This window comes from Anser cygnoides, chromosome 3 (assembly GCF_040182565.1).
Source record: "Anser cygnoides isolate HZ-2024a breed goose chromosome 3, Taihu_goose_T2T_genome, whole genome shotgun sequence".
Taxonomy (NCBI): domain Eukaryota; kingdom Metazoa; phylum Chordata; class Aves; order Anseriformes; family Anatidae; genus Anser; species Anser cygnoides.
The window spans coordinates 64,451,767-64,476,497 of record NC_089875.1 but is presented as its reverse complement, the minus strand read 5'-3'; the positions used below and the strand labels follow the sequence as shown (position 1 = coordinate 64,476,497).

Genomic DNA, 24,731 nt, shown 5'->3' with positions numbered 1-24,731 from the left:
CCAATCCCTTCCAGAATCTGCAGACCACATGCTCACCGCTCCAACTCCCACTGGATTTGGTTAAAACAGCCGAAGGAGTTAATCCCACCCTTAGCAAATGCCCACAGAAACCAGGAACGGGAGCCAGGGAGGTCACAGCCCAGCACATCATCTGTGCCCGTCACCACTGCAACAGAAATGGGGCTGCAAACTGCAGCCGCGAAGGAGAGGATGCATGTCCCACCCCGTGATCGATGCTTCAGTTTCAAGCTCTGTTTGGGGTTACTGGAGCAGACAGTTGAGGATGATAACTCCTCAAATGGCCCCCGTACCAGATCATTAGAGCCCTTAGGGACCTTAGTTATCTGAATTATGTCTGACACTAAATCTAACCGATTCTTCTGAAGAAAAGCACTATGCAGATATATAAGGCACTGCTGCTGATATGCCTGGGCCCATACCTTTAGTTAAACAACTGTTGCTCTGGTGGGGACATGCCTTTATACACAATTCCTAATCAATATCCTGAAGAGCAGCCTTGTCCTAAAAGCTGCACATGAATACACAAAATGCATCAACCTACTTCATTCTTCTTCTCATGTAACCTAATTATAGAATATTAAAAACATACTTCCCTTATCTACTGGGTAAGAAGATTCAATAGGGCTTTCAGAGGCTTCCATACACAGACGGGAAAACTGGGCTCAAAAAAAATAAATAAATAAAAAGGACTTGAGGTTTAAGATCCAGCCCTTCATTTCATTACTCTGCTGAAAATTAAAATCTCAGCATAACGTATGTTTGCCCTATAATGACACATTGGATATAATAAAAATTAGTCAAATTAACTCTAAAGTCATTTATTTAATTTTGAAAAATGTGCATAGCCCCCTTTTAATCCAATTTACCCTAATCCATTCCTCAGGTGAATTATACTAACTCGAATTTTAATACATCACTTTAATACTGAATGAAAGCTACCCACACGTAAGTTTAACACGATTTAACTGAACTGTTTTAAATTCATACTTAATTTGAATTAGTTACCCTTATTGTTACACATGGATAAGTCACCTTCACCCATGCTTTGAAAAAAGGCCACATCAAATACCAAATTTGGTCCTGACAAGATGGGACTTCTCTACGGACACTACCGCACCAGGCAGAAGACTTCAAAGAAGGTGTAATCTCTGCTGGAAAGGCAGCTTCTCACTTGGCCACATCCATAAAAAGCCAAGGATTAAACAGGTGTTAAGGCTTTCACCTCAAAAAGTGTTATTGAATACAAGTGAAAGACACCTTTTTGTGGAACACTGGAAATCACACGGAAAATCTTGTGGATATCCCCTTCCTGGTAGCGCTATGCTTACTAAAGAACAGAAGCAAACAGTTCCACTCCAAACTCCAGCTGCCTTCATGCTCAACTTGAAGTATAACACAAGTTTGTCAGTGACTGCATTTAGAACCATAAATTTCTAGATTTCTTGCAATTTTCTAGATTTCTAAAGTTCTTGCAAGCTCCTGTTAAGATCTTCTCCTCTCTTCATCTCTAGAAGACCAGAACAAGCCCAGCTCCCTTCAGGTGACCCTTGGAGGTCACACCATCCAGGCCCCAACCATCACAACAGTGCTCCTTTCATCAGCTTCTCAAAAACCTTCTGTTTCCCCATATCCTTCTCAACCTGGGAAGAGAGCAAGAGCCCCAATACCCATCAAAATACCCCGCAAATCTCACCAGTACCAAGCAGAGGGGGACAACAGCTTCCACCTACATGCTGGCTATGCTCCTCCCAGTGCAGCACAGTACGCATTCATTTTATTCACAACAAAACCTGGCTCACACTCAGTCAGGTATCTATCCCAGATCCCTTTTTGACATTTCTGCCAGTCAGCCACTATTCAGCCTGTATCCAGGCACAGGTTATTCCTCCTGCCAAGACTGGTCTATGCAGTGATGTTCTTGGTCCAGATGTCCTTTGTAACACCATTCAAAATAAAGTGATCAACCCCAAGCTACTCTGGCTTGCAATAAGATACCATGTGTCATGACTACCGCAACGGCATGAGGCATCATCACAACTCACTTGGTGAATTGTGCCTTTTCAATAACAGACAGTGCTCGTCAGAAACAGTCAGGGGCACTGGTCACCCTCCATTACAAAACTGAGATTCAAAATGAAAAGGCGACAGCAAGTGGTAGAGTAGGTATTGTTACTATAAACATCAACTACAATTACACTCTCCTGAGTGCCTAGTAAAGTGCTAAAATGCACACCTTTGAAAGTTAAAATCAGCATGACTTCTAGCAGAAGCAAAACTATACACCTGACAGTTCTGAATTGGCACTGGGGAGGGTGGAGGTGTCCCCATCTTCAGATCTCCCTGGTGTGCAATTGAGTAGTTCTCATCTATAATGGTACTTTGAGATCACTAATATTGGCAAGTGATGAACTGATACACTAATACTTCCTCAACTTCTTCAGTGAAAACATGCACTAGGAGAACTTAAAGGGGAAACTATTTTCAGTTTGGAATTAAATAAGTCTTTCAGCTGATATGCTTATCTAACCAGATTCAAACATACTATGAACCACTGTACTCAAATATCAAGTAAAAGCTAGCTCAAATTCAATTTCAGAAGACATTCAGCAGGGAAAAGTGCCAAAGGAACACACTCTTGCTAACAAATGAGAACAAAGTTTAAGGAGAACTAAGCATAAACACACACCTACCTTTTCTCTAAAAAAAAAAGACTTTTTTAACATTGAAATATTAAATACAAACTATATTACACTTTTTCTTTAAACAGATAAACAGAGACTATGGAAGGTTTGCACTTCCCTCCTCCCCAGGGGAGATCTAACTTCTGAAACTCAGTGCTTTCAGTAGCTATTGAAATGACAGAGGCAGGAAGAACTGTTTGATACATCAATAATGACATCCATCTTTCATTGTTTAAGCAGAAGCCTGATCTGCTTATTACTTACTGTGTAAGAAACAGGATTAAATATGAGGAGAGAGAACTTACCATGATTTGCTTTGCAACATTAACAAAGTGTTCAATAGTAGTTTTGGTGCTAAGTCTGCTGAAGTAAAATGTTCAAATGGCCTTGGAAGAATCTATTTGACAACAGAGCATTAATCTCTGAAAGAAAGTCAAGGCTATTTACTATGCAAGTGCTATAAGATCACCCCCTTGGTATGGAGAATGCATGTTTATCTTCTTTCGAAATCAGATTTTCCTTATTCTGTGTGATATTAATCTCCATGGGGGTGGACACCTCTGTGAAGGTGCAATGGTTCATCTCCTGGTTCTGGTCAATTCTTGTTTTAATCTCATTTCCAGATCAGAGTCTTCATGCATAGTGAGATATTAATCTCTATAGGGGCAGACATCTCAGCTGGCCCTAGAGCACAGCTCCCCCTCTTCTGGTCAATTCTTATTTTCATTCTAATTTCCTGTGATTTATATTCCTCTTTCAAGTTTAATATATTCTACTTCACTCTTCTCAACAAGTCTCTCTCCCTCCACTGCTTCTTTGCGGAAATTTTCACAGGAAAACAACTGGTTTGATTCCTTTCACTAACCATTTCCTTCAAAATCCTTGCAGTACAGATCAGGTTGATGGCAATAACACCTATTTGCAGACATACTGCTAACACTTGCCTTATTAAGGTTTAGTTTTCTCAGCAGGGTTTCATTTTGTGCATTCCTGCTTCATACAAAATTTCATTTGCCTGTTTCAGGATGGGATAACCCCACAGTTAGGTAACAGACTAGAATAGAAGTTAGAACATTAAAAAATTAAAATATAATGCCTTACCGTACACTTGCTGATTGACAGCCAAGCCCCTGGGCATGCAGCCCTACCTCTGCAAAACACGGGCTGTGGTACAAGCATACCTCACAGGACCAGCATGAGGATGAAGTTAAAGTATTTCAGGCCTCTGAAACATTAGTCTCATAAGGGACAGCAGAACCACAGGGGAGGCAAACAGAACCAGAGATCTTCAACCCGCATCATGCCTAGCCTCAAATATTTTGAGACCTTGTCTCTTTGCTCTTCCCACTGAATACTGAGCATTGAGCAGGTATGGCATTTAATTTCACTATCTAAATAAGCTTTCAATTTTCCCTGCAAGGTTTGCTCCTCAGCCCTGAACACATAAGCACTTCCACATCACCAAATTAATGTATAATTATCACCATCTCCCCTTTATTCACCACATGAGAAAAACACCAGCCACACGGTTAAATTCAAACACTTGGAAATGCATGGTTATAGAAAAGGCAACAGACATTATTTCAGAAATGCTGCTACTCAGAAGAGTATGTTTCTCTTCAATGTTTAGTCCCACTGATTTTTATTTGCTCTATTTGCAGGGAGTCCTACCTAACTGTTGTTAATATGTTGTACCTGTATTAGCGATTGGGTTCAGAACAGCAGGAAAAAGTGTTTGGTAAATGCAGGGCATTCATCAGTTTCTCCACACAGTTCTTGCACACATGCATTCAGAGAAGAGCAAGCCAGAAGCTCCACTTCTGAAGTCCACCAACACTTCACAGGGAAGCTCAGTTTGGAGCTAACAGACCATGAGGACCCTAGGAACACAATGTCTTTTTCCCCCTAGAAAGCTTCAAGTGCGCAGCAGAGACATTTGACCCACAGCTAATATGAAATAAATTGCCTGGCTAAAGCACATCGTGGTTCCAAGATCCTCACATCTCATAACACGTCAGTTTAGTGACCAGCATCCACTGCACCAAATTACTTGCCAGTGCAGATCCAGCCCGTCTTCCTAAAACACGACAAAACAGAATTGCCCTGACCGCTACGACTGTCACAGATAAAACTGCCAAGACCTTTCCATCTTTTCTGCATAGCAGCTTGTAAAGGCTCAAGTGCAAAAAGGCACTGCAAACAAGTGTGTAGACAACCCTATCCAAACATAACCTGGCCTTGCCTTTGGAAGTTTTTTTGAAAATGTTTCTATTCGCAGCCAGTCAAGTTAAACGCTTGAATTAAAAAAGGAAGGCTTCCTACTTACCCAAGTGTGTGGGTTTCCAAATCTTCTATTCAAAACCTTTTGCAAAGCAAATTACATTACACTTCAGACCTTTTATCCAAATTTTGATGTCTATTTAACTATACTCAGTGTTTCCATTTTTATACACGGACCTTATGTGACTATCTGGTAGGCTACTATCTTTTGTAATACATTAGCCAGTTTTCAAACACAGATTACAGTCCTCCATTAAGAGTATCTTCTTTTCCTATTGCACTTCATCTCCTGCTATTACAACCTTTCATCATATCAGACTCTGTAAACAGTGTCTGAGAACAAACTACTCTACGTCCAATATGAACTGATCAATCATATATGAAAGAAACAAAAAAAACTCCAGGGAGCCTAAAACTATTTATATATTTCCAGCAGGTATAAACACATTCCTCAAAGAGCCTTTGGGTCCATTTATGAACTATTTATCAATTACTGAACATTTACATGGAAGATACAATCATTTGTAGTTTATCTTACATACCATTAAAGGCAAATCCTCTTAATTATGACTTATTTAGACAGAAATTTTCAGTACGTACAATCCTAATGTTCTTAATGTTGTTATACTTTCTCTGCTTTTCCCTTCCTCCATGATATAAGGAATTCTGAGGCCCAATACCTTTCTTTCTTTCTTTTTTTTTTTTTTAAATGGGATTCTGAATCTCAAAAGTTTAAGGAAATATCAACTTCATTGGGCTACAGTACTTCACAGCCAAAATATTCTTTTATATAAAGAATTTTATTTAAATGTCACGCTGCATACTGCTTTCTCTTTCTTAATGCTTCCATATAAACACACAGAAATGTAAATTTAATCAAAAACTTGATTACTATAGTTGGGATGTTGTAAACAAAAGGTCAGAAAGGAGGGAAAAGAAGGGCATGAATGATCCTGTGACAAACAAGACAGTCATCTCTGACACAAAAATTCTCAGAAAAGAATCTGAAACCAAAGAGATGGCAGTTTTACCTGGATACCCCCCTGGCAAGCCCATTTTAATGTAGTAAACTGGACGCTAAAAATGATTAAATTTGGGTGTTTAAAAAAAAAAAAAAAAAACAATAAACCAAAGGCTAAGCAGAAGCAAGGAAGAACCTGGAGAACTTCCAGGAGAGTCACCAGAAGCCCCCAGCTTCTGACCCCAGGGTGGGAGCCTGGAAAATGATGTCTTAAGTATGAAGATACTCATCCCACATGTGAGCTCACTGGTTTGTTTTTCGGTTCTGTTTAACCTGGCAATAAAATCAACATACAGCACAACTGGAATGGTTTAGAATTTTACTTATTACTGCCCACACACCTGCAATTGTCAGCATAACAAGACAAGAGATAAAACATGAGTTATTCCTGAAGCTCCAACAGCAAGAGAACAGCAACAAGCACGGACTTAAATTCCTTTGTTTCTCAGTCCACCTTTTGCATCTTACAAAGGATAAAACTACCTGGCTCATTGATGGCACACTATTCAAGAAATTAGAAAACTTTGATTTTTGCAACAGATTTATAGCCCCTTCTGCCGCTTTTTAAAATTGTGCTTCTTTCTTCAAACCTTTTGCTTTACTATCATAGCTACAAAGCTGCTTACCAGCTCAGTACTCACTCCTCAACTGCAAAGCAATCACTGCTGTAATTTGGAAGAACAAAGAAGAGGATTTGGGATCTTTATGGTTCAGGATTTTTTTAATTGCAAAATTGTGATCCCTGGAACCATTTTAATTTTCCCCTCCCAGCGCAAAAGCAGTTGCTCTTCATTTCACTGGAGTACACTAAAAATAATTATTTTTCTTACAGCATTTTGCTGAACAAGAGTAATGCATTTATGCCTCCCCTTAAATCAAGTATGATTGTTTCCCCACTTTTCGAAGTGGTATTCAGGCCAAGAACTTCTGAAAAACTATTTTTCACTAGAGTTCTGTTACAAACACTACCTATGCAGTGGCATGGCAACAGTATTTAGTAAAAACTTATTAAAATATCCATTATGTAATCAATACCATCACTATAGTCATACCTAAAAGCGAATCAAATGTTTTCTGTATTTTAGAGATAACTAAACATTTAGCAGCTTCATTCACTCCTTCCTGTATCCTCTAGGGACTGTATAATACATAAACTAAATAAATTTGAGCATTTTCTTTGACATTTGTTTCAGTTCCTAGTTGCCCTATGTTTTTAGGCCTAGGCTGACAATACAAATGCTTCACAAAGTACAGATTTTTATTTTTTATTTCTTAACTCATGCATCCACTTCCATTAAACAGATCTTTTTTTTCTCTAATTCTCTTAACTTTAACTTCAAAGAATACAACTGACCTATAAATTAAGACTTCCTTCAGGTGATGAAAAGTGAAGAATACATGTTTTAGGAGGTGACTGGCCAAAATTCTTTCCCTGAAACACAAACTAATACTTGTTTTCATTCCCTTTTCTATGTTCAGGAAAATGGACAGAAATGTTTATAGCTAGCATCTGGATACCATCACTACGCAAAGCCATCCAACATATTCTTCCAGTATTTTGAAGGTCTGCAAATGTCATTATTAATCACAAATCCTACTCTTTCAGGTTCACAGCCTCATCATGTAGCCCATAAAACAGACCAAAGATTTTCAAATACATGGTTTCCGTCAATTTCAAAGTAGTGTACAGTCTCCCCTCTTCTGGATACTCATAAAGAACATCTGTGCAGCCTCTCTAAACGACAACATAATTTTGCCCTTCCCAAATGCTGGTCAGTTAACGCAACGCTTTGTTCAATAGTTGTCACAAACACCAATAAATCACCAGAAGAGTTGCACATTTGAAGTATAAACTAAAAAAAAAAAATGTGGGTAAGTGAACTGGAGGGAACAACGGCCACCCCCCAAAAAAAGCTGTTTAGTACAGCTACTTCAGTGTGTTTAAAACAACCTATAAACTGAGCCTGGTAGCTAACTGCTGCTGCAGAGGCAGAGGATAGACATGCAGTGAGGAACTCGCTCATCCCAGAAAGGACTGCAGACCTGGAAGCACCTCATGCCTGAAACATGACTCAGACAGAGCTGTTAGCTTGCCCTGTAGTACTTAACCAAATCAGCATACAGGGATTTCAAAGCAACGTTTCAAGGCAAACAAAATAAAAAGTACTAAGAGAATAACACACCACCTAAGAATGCAACGCCTTCCCACTTATGCAAGATGTATCAAAGAATGAAAACTGACTTTATCAAAGAAAAAACATAAGCTAGACAGCTTGGCTATTAATAGCATCTGAACTCAGTAACTGCTAATAGAGTTGTTTTAAAAATATTAATATTAAAAATAATAATAATTTGACAACTTTTCACTGCCAGGTTTCAGCCAAGTCACAGCCAGAAAAGTCATCTACATTTTACACCCATCCATTTAGTCTGTGTTTACCAGGGAAATTATGTTCCCTTTCATTACTCAGCTTTGTTTCAACTGATTCAGAAATCCAACATAACACACTAAAGGTTTCGCCCTTACCTGGAAATTGGCTGTCCTTATTTTACACTTATTTATATATGCATGTACATTATAGATTTATATATGTAAGCAGGGAAATGAAGGCTTTTCTTGGGGGTGGGAGTTGTTAATAATTTCTTGTACTATTTGAAAGACAAGGTACCAAGGAAAAGAAAAGCCAACCCCACAAAGATTTACAAATGCAAGAAACTTAATATAAATAGACCTTTTGCACTAAACAAGACCACACACACCCAGCATTCACATGCTGAAGAGCTGGCAAGCCTGAGGAATTAGTTTGCAATTTTTAGTACTTTCACAAACTAGGTTAGGATGGATTACTAGTAAAAGCTAACTACAAAAGGAATATTTGTCTGGCTTTTCTGAATTGAATAAGGAAAAGACTGAAAAGACCACTTTATGACATTTCTGTTGTGAGAAAAGTCTTTTAATGGAAATTTTCTAGCCTGAAAAACTGAATGCAATAAAACACTTTCATGAACAGAGAGACACAACTAAGCAGTGAAAAGGAGGAACATATACTAACATGCTGAAAAGCCTAATGATATTTATACTCATTAACTATTCTGGAGTAAAGAATCACAAATACCTCGCCTCCCTTCAATTATAGCATGAAAAAATACAAAATTACCATTAAAGTCTTCCAGCAAAAACACAAGGAAAACCAAGGAGATTAAAAAAACAACTATAACAAAAGCGAGTAGAAGCTCACAAGAGCAGTGAGAATCTACCCCTTTTTTTCAGGAGCACGGGGAAAAGATTATGGAATGATTAGGTGCTTTCTTTTTGCCTTTTTTTTTTTATTATTATTATTTTTTAACCAACACCATTATCTCCTCTGTAAAATATCATATGAAAAACAGAGAAAATTTAATACACCATTGTCTTGATCTGCTTACTCATAGTCCACTTAAAACCTACACAATATTCAGATTTCAGCATACTTATCTAAGAGACATCAGAAGAAATCTCTTCTACAGTCATAAAAAGCATGTCGTCAAAGGAATCAGAAGTTGAACAAAACATAAAACTGCCTTCAGTGTTTTGGATTAGTAGGTTTTAGCAAATTGTCCTCTTAAAGCATTTTAAGTACTGTGACAGCAGTCAGCACTGAAAACTTATCTCTGCTTTGAACTCTGCCAAATTTCTTCAGTGTTCCCTTGTTTGATAACTGCTTTACATTTACAAAGAACAGGCAAACAGGATAACACTAGAAGAACCAAACAACTGACATTCCCCATTTTGATCTTACTCCAGCCTAACACCACACAGAGATGATATAGATTCAATGAAGTGATCAAAGATCAAATTGAAGCATTTTTCTAATAGATCCAGGGCAAGTCTCAACTAGGTCTTATAATTTTTTCACTGTAGTTAAAATAAGTCTAAAATTTCTGTTTCAATATATTTTTTCCTTATTGCTTAAATCCTTTATTGATTTAAATTAGCAACAGGTATCCTAAATCACACTATACGATTCACAAATAAAGGCAAGTTGTATTTGAAAATAACCAAAGGAAAAGAAGATTTGAAAAAGTCAGTTATCCACTCAAAATTTTTGTTCTGACCAGTTCTGAATTCACCAAAACTACAACCATGTTTGTTCTTTATGACCTTTTTTTTCCTTCTGGTTAATATTCATCACTTTCATTGGTACAGAACAAGTGTTTAGACACAAAAGAAAGCATATAACTCCACCTCTATATAAATATAGTAACCAGTGTGTAATAATTAGAATGAACATGCCAGAATTTAATTGCAGCAGAACTTGGTTTTGAAGTATACAACAGTGCCTCATAACTCAGCAGAATTAAGTTCCTGACATGGTAGTTGAAAAATGGCTCCTTTTGCTACCCAATTAATATATGTAATCACATCTTTTTAGTAAATGGTAGCAGAAGTAAATGACATTCTGGCAAACTGAAGAGTGCAATCTTTCACACACCCGCTAACAAAAATAACCTCACATTATTCATAGCATGGAGCACGGAATTCAATCTTTTCATGGCACCACTCCTTGAGAAATTAATTTCTCAAACTCTTTTTCGAAGTTTCTCGAATCTTTTACTGAAGCATATACAAAGTGCAGTATTGTAAACATCAACCAACACCAAAGACGCACAATCTTCCTAGAGAGAAGAAATGCCCAACATGTCTATGCACAGTACCTTCTGACTTCAAGCAAGTTTCTACATGTTAAAGTTAACGCGTGTTGCTGGAAAAATATTGATTTTTTTTTTCCGGACAATCAGATTTCTGGACCAAATCTCTTTCAGGCCTCATCTACACTTGGTTTACTGTTATGTTTTTTTTATTTGTTTGGTTTTTGCATGTCTACCATTGAGTAATGTTGAGGGAACACACAGACCTATTACCAAGTATAGCTACGCCAGCAAAAAAATCCTGATGTAGTCCCAGTTTCAAACCTACAGGAAAATAAGTCTGCTCTAATGGCTTATTCAGTTTGAAATCACTGCTTGACAGCAGTACAAGGTCACCCTGTTGTTGTAAAGCCAGCTGTCATTTTGGGGAGGCCCTCCTTCCTTTTGGTAGTGGCCAGCATTTATCTTTTCTGTACAAGGAAACTCAGATGTTTGTCAACCAGAGACTACTGTATCATTTACCTATCGTGTTATTACCTTGTAGTAGTTCTCACTGCTATATGTTCATGCTATGTAGTTACCCCAGAATATAGTTACATATTAAAGATGTTTCAACAAATAGAGTGACTCAAATTCCTGGCCATTCACCCAGTGCTTTAAGGACGCATTACCCCTGTCGAGGCTCAATTCTACGACCATTTTATACACCAACAACAGAAATTACACTGATCAACAACTTGGCAGAACTTTTCACCTGCAGTCCTTCAGATAAAACATACCACAGCTCTGCACCACTAGTTCGTTGTTTTCATATTAGGTAATATATATGTCCAATATTTTTAAACTGTTTAAAATAAGAAAGTGCAAACGTTGTCAGGCAAAGATTTGGCTGTGACAGCAATCACAAAAGAAATTTGATTAGATCAAATAAATGGTTCCTAACTGAAATACATGTAGAGATCTGTTAATCAAAACTTCAACTTAAGTAGAAATCAAATTTCAGAAACAGAAGGCAAATCTAAAAACTTAAGTATCGATCAGTGAATTTGAAACAATAGAAGTTTTACTCCATTACTCTGTACCTTTGAACACACAAATGAAGCTCATTTACAGAGAAATATATAAGGTACAAAACTCAACTAAGAAGCTCCTTAAATGTGTAAATATTCTTCAAAATTGACAACTGTAAGACTATTTTCACAATTTACATGGGTATTGAGCAGCTTAACATTCATAAGCCAAAAACAGATTAAAAATACTTTCAGATGCAACCAACACCAGCTTTTAAAGTTTGAGGTTATATGTACATATAGTTTCAAAAATAAATAAATAAATAAAATCACCACAAACAGCTATTATTTTGTCCTAGTGAATGTTTTGGGGGTTGAGGGAGTTGTTTTATTTGTTGCTTTTTTATTTTTAAAACACAGCATTGAGTTCACACAAATACTCATAACCTCCTGTTCAGGAAAAGATTTCAGTATGTTTTTTTTTATCAGTTTTTATATTTATATATTGTATAAATATAAATTATATACATTGTATTACTTCCAGAAATACAAACATGACTTTCAATTACATAGCTTCCTGGTAAATGCAGACTCAAAGTGACTCCAAAGTACTTGGTAAGCACAGACTATATATAGGTGACTTCAAACTAGGTATTTTGCATAGCTTTAAACTAGAGAGTTTAAAGTCACCTATAGTCAATGCTCACCCGTAAGCAGCACAAGGTAATGACTTTGGGGTTATTCAGCCTGGAGAAGAGAAGGCTCTGGGGAGGCCTTGCAGCAACCTTCCAGTGCCTAAAGGGGGCCTACAGGAAAGCTGGGGAGGGACTCTTTGTCAGGGGGTGTAGTGATAGGACAAAGGAGTAATCGCTTTAAAGTAAAAGAGGGTAGGTTTGGATTACATATAAGGAAAAAATTCTTCACTCAGAGAGCGGTGAGGCACTGGAACAGGTTGCCCAGAGAAGCTGTGGATGCCCCATCCCTGGAGGTGATCAAGGCCAGGCTGGATGGGGCTTTGGGCAGCCTGCTCTGGTGGGAGGTGTCCCTGCCCATGGCAGGGGGTTGGAACTGGGTGGTCTTTAAGGTCCCTTCCAACCCAAACCATTCTGTGATTCTGTGATCCTGCTGCCATTCTGCAATAAGCTCAAAGTTCCTGTTAATGTCATCTACCGCTCTTCTACCAGCTCCCCTCGGCCTGCAGAAACCATGGCTATTTTTCCTCTTCCAGCCTCATGCATGTGTGTAATGGGCACTCCCATTTAAACACCCCAAACTACTCACAGCCCCATGCAGCCAGAGGCAGCAAGGAAGGGCAGTCGCTGTGCCTTGCTGTGGCAGCAGGTCACTCACCAGAGCCCACACAGGAGAAGGGAAGAACAGATCACGCAAGGAAAAAGGCGAGACTGCGGAACAGGGCTTTAAACTGGTTTCTGCTGCACCCTAAATTGGATGTCACAACATCATCTAATTCTAGCCTAGTATCTAGGTGTTATCTTCTGTAAGTCTTACACACCATCTACACCAGGCTTGCCACCACACCTGCTCTCTGTTACATGCCATTAATAAGCCACTTCTTGCTTACACATTTATATAATAAATGACACCTATCTATTACAATGAAAGAACATATTTAAGCCCGGTTTATTCAAAGATGCACATCAGGGAAGGAAACATGAATACCATGTCATCCATGCATGCAGTCAGCCAGACGGCAGCCTCAAATGCCTTCACCCAGCCTAACTCCTGCAGCCTCACAGGGAGCGCCATGGCAGCCCCGTGCCCTTGGCCTCCTCCTTCCTTTTGCTCGGGTGAATGAAGTGCCGGGCAGCGAGCACAGCCCAGAGCTAACCTCCTGAAGACAGCACAGGTTCAGCTCACCCCAGCCACACTGCCACTGCAGCTTGCTCTCAAACTGAACCGTCCCCACCACTGCCCCTCATCCTCCCATACACCAGATTTATGAGGCGGCGCATCTTCAAGACTGCTGAACTCACTGATCAAAAGGAGACTAATCCCAAGATCCATCTTTCCTCCAAGAAGTTTCAGATAGAGCTAAATTAACTCACTCACAGGCCGCATGGTGGCCAGATCCAGCACAAAGACCTAAGAGCCATTCAAGAGATGGAAATGTCCCTCTCTGTGGCAGCAGTAACTTAAATTGGCTTAATGGGATCGTCAGATTGTAAATGAAGCTCCAAATCCCAGTGCACACTTCTGCGAGCAGCACTACAAAGGCATCTTTCCATGACAATAATAAACTATGACAGATGGGATCCTATTAGCACATGAAAACATGAGCCTTGTCCTGAGTGACTAGGTTATCAGGAGTAAAGTAATAGTTTTGGAGGCTTCCTATTACACATTCAATGAGATCTGAGTTGAAAAAGGAAGAGTAGGGATTTCCCCAAAACCTATGCTAATGTGAAACAAAGCTGACATTTGGCAATGTATCCAGCTCCTGAGGGGTGAGATGACTGAAAGGTCTTCCTCCAGCTAAGGAGGTCATACAGAGACATCATAAGACTCCAGAGCAAGAAGTACCACTGTTCCATATCTCTGCTTTTTAATCCAAATATTGCCAAGACTTCCACATAAGAGGATAAAGTCTCTTTAGCTCACTTGTATCAACAGCATTTCAGAAGGATACAAACCGTAGTGGCAAGCATTAAGCAGGTTAACTCTCCCAAACACCAACAAGAGGCCAAGGGGTCTTCAAGAGTCTTGTTTAGAAGTTCTCTCCCCCCAAAAAAGGGTTGGTTAAGGACCTTCCATCCTCCCAGGAGCTCCTGCTGACACTGACACAGACCATCATTTAACCACACGATCTCAGCTCTTCAGTAATGAACCAGATAGTTGCATAAAAGTGTCAGCTCGCAACCAGGAATGGTACAAATGGAAAAAAAAAAAAAAAAAAAAAAAAGAAAATGCCAGGAATTATTATGATATGGGTGATATGGGTGAGAACAAAAATCATTGCTAAGGACTATATAAATCCATCAGGCAGCTGTGTCTTGGATACTCTAAGCAATGCAGTAGAACTGGAAAAGAAAGAGAAAGCCGGTAAAGGGTGAAAAAAAAAAAAAAAAGAGGTAGAATGGTACCTTTGTAACAGTTAAAACAGGACTTTTCAGACTACAAAAGGAATAGTTGAGAGAGTTTGGAAAACTACAAAATCCTGTGTGGCATGAAGAAGGTAAATTGGGAGCCATTATTAACCATTTCTTTCAATACACGATGGGAAGATATTAAATAAAACTAGTAAGTTAAAAAGACCATAGCTTTTTCCATAAAACATGTAGATTCCTTTCCACTATGTGATGTGAACACTAAAACTGATACAGGCTGAAGATGTTATTAGGCACAATTGTGGTTACAAGAAACCACTTAATGACATTAAATACCAACACATTGTCTCTGCGGTCACAGTATCCAGCCAAAGTCACTCACCTTGCCCATATCACTCTCACAAGTGCCTGCCATCAGACTGGAAGCTGGGCTAGGTGGACCTCTGCCTGAACCCGTGTAGGTTTCTTCACCCTTTTCCTCACCTCATTCTTAAATTATCTTAAGTAGATCTTAAGTAAGGGCAAGACAGCTACTTGGTTTAAGATGTACTGTTTACATTAACTAATAATCAAGGCCTACAATCATTTCTCAGGCAAAATGGACTAAGCGGGACTTCTTGGGTCTGTATCTTCTGGGTGCTTTCAACTCCACTTTCACAAGGTCCATTTTGAAAATTAATACACGTGGTATAATTGAACACACAGGTAGACAAGTGGTCTCTACCACAGAAGAGAGATGAACGTATAAAGGAAAGTAAAACATTTGGGAAGGAGGGGGTGGAAGTGATAAAATAACTTTGCTTTTAATTCCACTCATCATCCATATAATTTGTCAATACATTTTAACAGCTTGGTGGAAAAAAAGCTACTGAGAAGTCTCTTATACATACACGCCTACCTGCACAAGTGTGTCCTGTATATCATATGCTAGTTGCTTCAGTCATTTTATTCTTGAACGTGGCTACAACTTTTGTCATTTTGACAGCAAAAGGTTAATTCAATTACTTAAAAGGATTTAAAAACATTTTCAAAACATGCTTAATTTGTTCTACATGATTACATATACAAAAATAGATGTGCTTACTTTGGTATATTGGTGTATTTCTCTGTGTATAAATGTATCAAACTACAAAAAAATTATTAAAAAATGTAATATTTCAGGCTTCATAATATCAAATTTCTGAGTTACTTATATTCTGTCTTTGGAAGAGAGAGTCTATTTTATCAATGAAAAAAAAAGGTTAAACCAGAAATATTTACTCTTGCCTGTTCATTTGTGATACCATAACATTGCCTGAGAAAGTCTGAAGAATAACTACTCTCATAAAGGGCTTGAACTTATAAAACATACAGACCTCCTTTTTATCCTTAATTATCCCTATAGTCTGAAATACCACACAGTTAAATAACTCCAGGTAGGCTGACTCATTTCTAGAATTTTTATCTTTGCATCTTTCACTTAATATTAAAAAAAAAAAACTTTCACAGATACTGTCTGAGGCAGTGCAAAGTATATTTCTATCAGCTAGCTGTCAAGCAAGCAGCATTTACCAAAAAAATGGTTTTTTTCCAAAATTTAAAAACACGCAAATTGCTAAAAATAATATTAACAAAAAATATATAAGCTTAAAATTATCAAGTTGTGAAAACAAGCTGAACTTGTTCTTTATCGAACTGTAGGAGTTACAGATGAAAGGAGGTGCTATATAAGGAATAGCCAGACTTCAACAAAGTACGCGCTGCCAAAACATTTTGGCCTAGATTCTGACAGGCACGCACCCAAGTTGAAGGGTCAGGGAAAGAAGCAGTGTAAAGAAACAATGTACAGAGACCAGAAAAATATGACACTGTGGATTATGGTTGGGTTTGGCGGGGGGTGGGCAGAGAGGAGCTGCTTGCTTTTTGCTTTTGAAACCTGTGGGAAAAGACAGCATTTCAACTATGTGCAAAGGGGGCGGAGATAATACACAAGCACAATTTTTAAGACAGCAACAAATTACAAGATGCATCTTGTTCCTTTTCCTAACTTGCTTCTGTTCCTCCTCTCGCCTTCTCATTTGCTTTCACAGAGCAGCTAACAACCGGCACACACATGCTCTTCAGGATGGCCAACTTTCAAGAAGCCTGTATTCTGGCATTCAATTAGACACCTAACAAACACATCCAAATTTACATGGGGAGTTCTGGATCTGGCCCACATCCACCATTCGAGAGTGGTGAAAAGCATCATAAAAATGAAATAAAAAACAAATTAAAGCAAGACAGACAGATTTGTGAAAGGTCCAGACTGAATTAATATCCTCGTTAATAAGCAAGAAAAATTAACAGTGTTTTAAATTGTTACAATGCCAACAATAAGAACACTAATAGAGAGGAAGCCGAAAATGAGTTAGGTTACATTTAACACTGAAACCCACACGCTCTTATATTAAGGTGGGGAGGACGAAAAGACAGTCAAATGAAGATGCCTGAAAAACAGTACTCCTGTTAAAAACAGAAAATTGTTATGAGGAACACAAATGCTCCTATGTGCTGGATATACAGACTGTATGCCAGAGAGGCCCTCACTGGAACTGACATACAAATCCCAACCTCTGTGTCCTGTATCCACTAACAGAGTGATGAAGTCTAATCAACAGGGAGGAAAAAAAAAAAAAAAAAAAAAAGGTGCTTCAGGGACCAATTTAGAATAAGTTACAAATCCAAAGTCTGTAGCGATTATTAAATTCAGAGCCTTCAAACCAAGATCATAAGCAAGTAGCAGGGCATCACTCTACATGTGTGTATTGAATGTATTTAGTAAGTGTCCAGGCATCATACCTTACTTAAACTGAGCACCCTGAAAGCATCAGATACCAACAAATCTATTTCTCCAAACCTTCGAGAAAGTCCAATTAAGCCTGCGATTAATAAGCCTCTGACCAGCACAACACATCAGTATTTTTGATGTTTGGCAATAGGAACTGAAGTCTGTAGCTGCTGACATGCTGCACAAAAAAATGAATCTCATGTTTCCTAGATACAATTGTTCAACTCTTTGACAAGCTTCACCTACTCTGGTCAGAACGATCCTGAACATTCCTCTCAGCTTACTTAACACACACCCCAAGGTACAAACCTGACTTTCTGTACTTTCAGGTCCAAGAAGGGCTACAGTTTATGCTTCTCAGCATAAAATACCATGGACCATGTAACTTATCAGAACTTCCCGCTCTTCTTCCACCAGTAAACAAAAGCTTGCGTTAGCCTGACAAGTTACAGAAAGCAAAATCACTGGTCTGATTTCAGTGAGGTTTTGAACGAAGAGATGTCACACTTCAGAACCTTTTATTTTAGCTACTCCTAAAGCATGCCAACCTCATATATGGTACGCATCCCTTCCCCTGGTAAAAGCCTTGTAGGTGCTTACGTAATTGTACGGTTCTGATACGCAGACACCGAATTATAGGCACCAAAGTCAGCCACGCAGGAGGGATGTAATCTGTTCAGAGCAGCCCAATTTACCTTATTGCTTCAGCAGATTTCTTAATTGACAGTGACACATCTCAAACTTCTCAATTAAAAATTAATTTATAGGATCAGGGGGAAAAAAAACAGCCTCCAAACTATGCATCAGCCCTTATGAAAACCCTTATGAAAACTGCTCTTCCAAGTCTCACTAGCCTAGATACTTTTATTAGTGGCGGTTTTCGAGCTCAAGCTTTCCTATCGGTATTAAAGAGATGCACACGCTTGTCCGACTGATGCGCCCGGCACAGCAGCGAGTACTGTTAACAAAAAAAAAGACCAAGCACAGAGACGGGAAAGCGTCTGAAGTCTACTTCGGGCTGCTCCACGCCACTCCGGAGCGACACAAGCCCACGCTACAGCCCCACGGGGACCGACGCCGGGCTCCGGCCACCGGCAGCGGCGGGGGGGCTCCGGGGCAGGGCTCCCCGCGCCCCCTGCTCCCCGCTCTCCCGGGGGCTCTGCCCCGGGGTCCCCCCCGTTCCCAGCAGCACAGCCCCGGGGCCGCAGCCCCCCCGTTCCCAGCCCGGTGCCCCGGGCTTTCATCCCGCAGACCCGAGGGGAGGAAGGGGCGAGAAACTCGCAAACAAAACGGACGCCGCCCCGCACGCCGCCTGCCCTCCCACCGCGGTTCTATTATTTTTATTATTGTCCTTTTTTTTTTTTCCTTCTTTTTTCTTTTCCCCTTTTAGGAAAGGGGGCGCCCCGCGGGGAAGCGCCGGGAAAAGTTTCGGCGGGGGAAGGGGGCGGCGGCAGCTCCGGCCCCGCCGCCACCTGGGAGGCTGCCGCGGCGGGAGGAGGAGGAGGAGAAGGGAGGAAGGACAGACGGCGACTTCACCAGGCGCCCGATCCAGCCCGCGGACACGCGTGGGGCGCCCTCCACGCTGCACCCCGCGGGGCGGCGGGGGGAGCTACACGGGGTTGGGGACGTACGGGGATGGGGGCACCCTCCGCAGCCCCACCGCCGTCGGGAGCCGCCACCCGGCGCCGAGCCTCCCGCGGCCCCCGGCCCCTTCCCTTCCCCGGGGCACCCTCACCTGGGCGCCGAGCGGCGACTCACCTGCGGAGAGCTGGGCCCGGGCCGCCCCGGGCAGCGCTGGCGAGCAGCCGGCCAGCAGCAGGGCGAGCGCCGCCAGCAGCGGAGCGGCGCCGGCCCCCCTGCCCATGCCGACTTGCCGAGAAGTTTCCCAAAGCGGCCGGGGCTGCCCCGGCCCGCGGCGGGCGGGCGGGCGGAGCCGGCCCGGCCTCCCCCCGGCCTCGCCGGCCGGGAAAGCCCCGCGCCGAGGGGCGCCCGCTGGCCCCGGGGCCGCCCGCTCGGGGCAGCGTCTGCGGCGCGACGGGCGCAGCGGCGGCGGCAGCGCCGGCTCGGCTCCGGCTCCGGCTCCGGAGTTACTTTGCCGCTGGGCGAGCGGGGAGGGAGGGAGGAGCCGAGCGCGCACGGCCAGCCCCCGCTCCCCGGCACTTGGCAGGGGGAACGTGGGACTCCGGCCCCGCAGCCCCGGAGCGGGCGGAGCGGCGCCCGGCAGCGCCTCCTGCTGCAGGCGCGGGGGGCAGCAGCGGCTCGGAGCGGAGCGGAGCGGAGCGGAGCGGCTCCGCTTTCCTCGGCACGGCTCGGAGCGGATCGGGCGCCGCCGCCGGAGGAGGAGGAGGAGGAGGAGGAAGAGGCGAGGGGAGGAAGGCCGGCGCCGGGTCGTCCCGGGCGCGGAGTGCGAGGGGAAGGTCCCGCAGCCCCCGCTCGGCTTCGCTCGCTGCTCCTGCCTCTAAAAGCGCCTCAGAGCGCGTTGCGTTATTGCCGTGCATCGAGCAGGCTGGCTCTGTCTCCCAGCCGGGATTTTTGTTATTTTTATTTTTTTTTCCCCCCCTCCCTTCTCTTTGGCAACACTCGCCTGGCTCGTCGTGCCAGTAAAGTCTCATTGATCGGAAGTGAAGTCGTAATTAACAGCACCGCCATTTGCGCTGTTATATCCAGGTGTAACAAAACGCTGACCTTCCCGACAGGTCTGCACGCGGACAGACGACTCCGGCACCCGCGTGCGGTGAAGCAGGACCTCCCCAGCACACCCAGGCTCGGGGGCCGCGATGCCGTCAAGGCCCCGCTCTGTGTCTCACAGCGGTGCAACTCGTGCACCCAGAAAGCATTTGGAATAACAGGTAAAGGCGCCAGGGCTGGAATTTTTTGTTTAAATGAGCGTGGTTTCCTCCACAATTTTTAAACCTATTTTTGGTGAGTTTTTCTTTTTTTTTTGCTCGGCAGCTTGTAATTAGAGATGCTATGTAGTGCTCGCAACAGAACCCGAGACCACTGGAAACTTGCAGGTTTTATTGCAAACTGGAAATTCAATCCAGGTTCATCGAAGGTTTGCTGTGATTCCAAATCCTTTCCAGCCATTGTGTGGCAACTGATAGGTTTTGCCTCAACACCCTGCAAACCCTCATGTTTTCACAGCGAAAAAAAAAAAAAAAAAAAGGTGAAAGCAGTTTGAAGTACATGGTAGCTTGTAAAACAAAGCACACCCCCCCAAAAAAAAAAAAAAAACTCTCTTCTTCCACCTCTACAGCTGGAAACCTCTGTACTTCATTTGGGTGGAGTGGCCAAAAACTTGCATGCTTACTGTAAAATACAAAATTATATGCTTCAGTGAACACTGGCTCTTTGTTTGAACTTAGGATGGGAGTTTCATGAGGCAGATCTCGTGACAGCCAGTGTTTCAGGAAGGATGGGCCACGTGCTGGTTGCAAGTAAACACGGGAAATTCTTCTGAGCAAGGTAAAGGAAAGCAGTGTGCTGGCCCTGCTTCCCATGCATTAGGCTACATCATGATTGCTGTGGAAATTTTTAAGGAAAATACAGAAGTTCCTTGTATGGGGTGGGGGGAGTACGTGTGTGTCTGGTGTTGTCCTGTTGTGTGCGTGTCTGATGGAGTTAGCTCCAGCTGGGAGCCATGGAGCTAACGCTGTAAAAGACGAGTGCCAGCCAGACAACTCATGGGTAGCTGAGGAGGTCGGGGGAAGAGGAGGACCAGCACGGCCTCCCCATAACCTCGCAGCAGTCTCACGGGTACCCCTGCTGACCGGCACTGCCGATGGCCATGTCCAGACTGTGGCCGAGGGTGGCTGTGCAGCACCAGCTCGCTGCTCCGTTTGGAGGGCCTGTGGCGATGGGTCGTACTGAAGCACGCTCCCCCATGCTTTATCCACATACTTTCCTTATCTGCCAGCAGGAGTCCCCTGGGATTTCAACCTTTTCCGCTGCTCACGTTCCTATTAAAAGACAACAAAGAGGATTTTGATTGCTATTCTTTCCTTGAGTAGAGAGTTCAAGCTTGAGAGGTATGGATGAGATGTGCACGTGACCCCACTCCTCTTCCAGGTACGTATCTGCTGAGATATTATGCGCGGTTCTCTCTGTGTGCCTTCTAATGTACTTGGCACCCTGACAAATACTTTAACTTACATATCAGGTTAGACATCATTTTTATCTTATATGACATGAGTGGATTTATTTTTGTTCCAGCTTTTACATTTTTAGAGCTCTAAATGTTTCACTGTTTTTTGCATTTTCAATTAAGATCAAAGCATACGTATATTACCTCTTGAACGACATTTAAAAACTGTCCAAGGTAACACCTTATATGCCAAATGTAACAGCAGAAAGACACAGAGGGCTCGTAGAAATGCCTTTCCCTTCATCTCAAGGAATATTTGGAAATTAAGGAAAGTACGGTCTTTATCCTGACAATTATAATCTCTAAATGAAATGCGAAATAAATCTGTGTCAAGTTTAAGCAAGTTTGATTCTGAAACTCTGCTAGATGCCTCCACCTTCTTTGCATTCCCTGTTATAAGTTTCCCATTATACTTTTGGATGTTGCTAAGCCCGTCGTAACATAGGTTTTTAACACAGGCTGTCATCTAATTTGGTTCCTAATGACTGACAACTGCCTAGCATAATACACCATCTCACAGTAAAATATCATAAATTATCGATAATCCGATACTATATGACAGAATTTCTATCTGACATGGTATTTTCCCAGGATATTTGCATGGTATGTAAAATATTAAAATACATATTCCTAACCAGCAAAAATATTTCTCTCTTCCCCTCCCCCCCCCCTTTTTTTTTTTCCCCGGGAACTGTTAAATGTTCTCCTAGAGTGTGAGGGGATTTTGAGACATTTAAATGAAATTTTTCTATCCAAGTGATCAGATAGTCAAGGATGCTCATTATCCTGCTGCTCCCACCCAACTTTCCAGCCCTCTGCACTTTCACTTCCTTTGTGAAAATCTGCCTGCTTATTCCGTGAGCCCTAACAAGAACTGAGGCCTCATGAAAATCTGGCTCTTCAAGGTTGGAGATCCTTGAGAAAATTGAGTATTGTATCGACCCAGGTTTTCTTGATGTTATCCAATAATACCCACGGCAGGGTCTTCATTGTGTTTCCACTTCTGAAAAAATTATCTCAGTAAGATGTCCTGCAAATTTCAATTAAATGTATTATTTTACTGCCTGGTACTCACAGAGGCTGTTTTAGAGCATACTAATTCCACGGAGAACCAGCAGCCGATACCCTTGTCATAACAAACCATCACCGGAGAGAAGGAAACGATGCTGAGTGTCTTACTGATGCCTTTGAACAGTCTCCCATCACACAGCTGCTTTTTGGATGCAAATGTGGAGCAGGTAGAGGGTCTAAAAAGTCTGGGGATTGTTTCACTGCTGCGTATTGCGTGTGCACAGATGATTCCATAACAAGATAATAGCTTGTTCAGGGAGCACCGCGTGTTCTTCCAGCTACCTGTGGTTTATGGTGGGAACAAGGGATGCAACAAGGGAATTGTCCTGTGACTCTCTGTCCCCAGGGGCACTTCTGCATCTCTTGCGTGCATTCTCCAGCCTCCTGTCTGCAGATTTAGTGACAGGCTCGTGTCATTATAAGAGAGCTCTGTGGCATTTCTCATCCCAAACTTCCTGTTCTTACTTGACCACCATTCTCAGCAATATTCACCTTTTGGGCTAGAATTTTCCATTCTTTATCCAAAGACTGGATATCACTTTGCTCTGCTTGTCATTTCTGTGGTTTTGATAAAATGGCCTGTGATTTTTTTTTAAAAGAGTGCATTCCCTATTATTGACCAAATTCTGTCTTATTTTTCCTTCGAGCAGACAAAATAGTTGACAACTGAAATACAGCATGGGAATAGCCTTCAAGGAGGAGTGAAGCATGGCCTTGTTTTGAAATAAATTGTTTTACTGAATTCCATCCCTTCAAAATTACATTGTACAGTGCCTTTCTTATGTCAAAGTGCAACCCAGGAAGAAACTGGCGTCTGAGTTTGCCTAAACATCAAAGGCACTGTTCTGTAAGAGTCTCTATTTGAGTAGAGTCATGTCCTGTAAGACACTAGCCCATTAATGCAATGACCATTGGGAACTGGTCTTTGGGAAGCTTCTAGTAGGTGTAGCACGGTGTATCAATCAGCGATTACGAATGCATTAAGCTCCTTAGAACTGTTTACTTTCAAATAAGCTCTTGCAGCACATTTTGTGTATGTATGGGTTTAAGCAAATGCATCTTCCCACATTACCTAGAAGCCTTTTACTAGTCTTCTACCCCCATGCCTTTCCTCACGGCTTCATGATGGTATTCCTCATCAGAACCATAGGGGGAAAACTTCATTTTTTGTCATTGGGGAAGACGCCAACAAGACTTAGGAAGCTTCTGAGGACTTGCAGAGGTACATTGCATTTCTGCACTGATTAGTCGATTATTTTTAGATTAGCATACCTGTACCTGCTGCTTGCAATCATTTGAAAGCATGTAGAGCTTTAAAGTCCACAGCATTAAAGCTTAGCTTGAACTCAGCTGAAGGCATTCATTCAGCTTTTGGAACAGCTCCAAAAGGGCGCTCGGTATGCCCTTCAAGGATTCATGAGAACTTGGGAGAAAAATGGACAGATGGCCTTAGGGCATGTGTTGCCACTGAAGTACAAAAGACAAGGAGATCCAACAGTAAAGAACAGTTGAGTTGTATGAGGTCTTGCAGGTGTTAATCTGATGCAGTAAGAACTAGAAGCTGACAGAAAAAAAATGAAAATAAAAGGATAATATATGATCATCATCAGAATAATATATATCAGATATATCTCAGATATATAATATATATCAGATATATGATCATCATCAGAATGATCATTTTAGCTGAGGCTTTTCGGGCTAAATCATTGGCTGTGATCAGAAGTATAAATCAGACAGTATTGCTTCTGTTCCCTTATTAGGTAAATCTGCATATATTTGTGGCTTAATTAGGTTAAAATGCACGTTTAAAATTCAGGGAGTAGAATGCTTGTAAAAAGTTAATGGATGAAAGGAACAAGCTGAAAGTAAAATAAACACAATCTAAAATCATGTTGCAATTTTCATCCAAATTTTATCTGCTCTTAGTGTGTTGCGATTGCCACAAGCAACATTGCAATATTTTGTACTTTTGTACATAAAGAGAAATGCAGAGCTGA

At 41.7% G+C, this 24,731-nt stretch overlaps 2 protein-coding genes across 5 annotated transcripts in view; one reads left to right on the top strand and one right to left on the bottom strand.

Moving 5' to 3' along the window:
- PTPRK (protein tyrosine phosphatase receptor type K) overlaps positions 1-19,966 on the bottom strand; it is a 421,511-nt gene extending 401,545 nt beyond the window's left edge. For 2 of the 4 annotated variants that reach the window (XM_066994304.1, XM_066994305.1), the window contains exon 1: positions 19,275-19,609. In XM_066994304.1, the coding sequence (XP_066850405.1) occupies positions 19,275-19,380 (106 nt within the window). In that variant the 5' untranslated portion in view covers positions 19,381-19,609. Of the gene's footprint in view, positions 1-19,274 lie in introns of all 4 variants that reach the window. The other 2 variants (XM_066994303.1, XM_066994306.1) reach the window with 2 other exon arrangements.
- The window catches only part of LOC106032446 (collagen alpha-1(XI) chain-like), a 39,756-nt gene continuing 34,403 nt past the window's right edge, over positions 19,379-24,731 (top strand). The window contains exons 1-5 of the mRNA XM_066993196.1: positions 19,379-19,443; positions 19,488-20,365; positions 20,882-20,981; positions 21,436-21,584; positions 22,738-22,898. Coding sequence (XP_066849297.1) covers positions 19,379-19,443; positions 19,488-20,365; positions 20,882-20,976 — 1,038 coding nt within the window. The 3' untranslated portion in view covers positions 20,977-20,981; positions 21,436-21,584; positions 22,738-22,898. The remainder of the gene's footprint in view (positions 19,444-19,487; positions 20,366-20,881; positions 20,982-21,435; positions 21,585-22,737; positions 22,899-24,731) is intronic.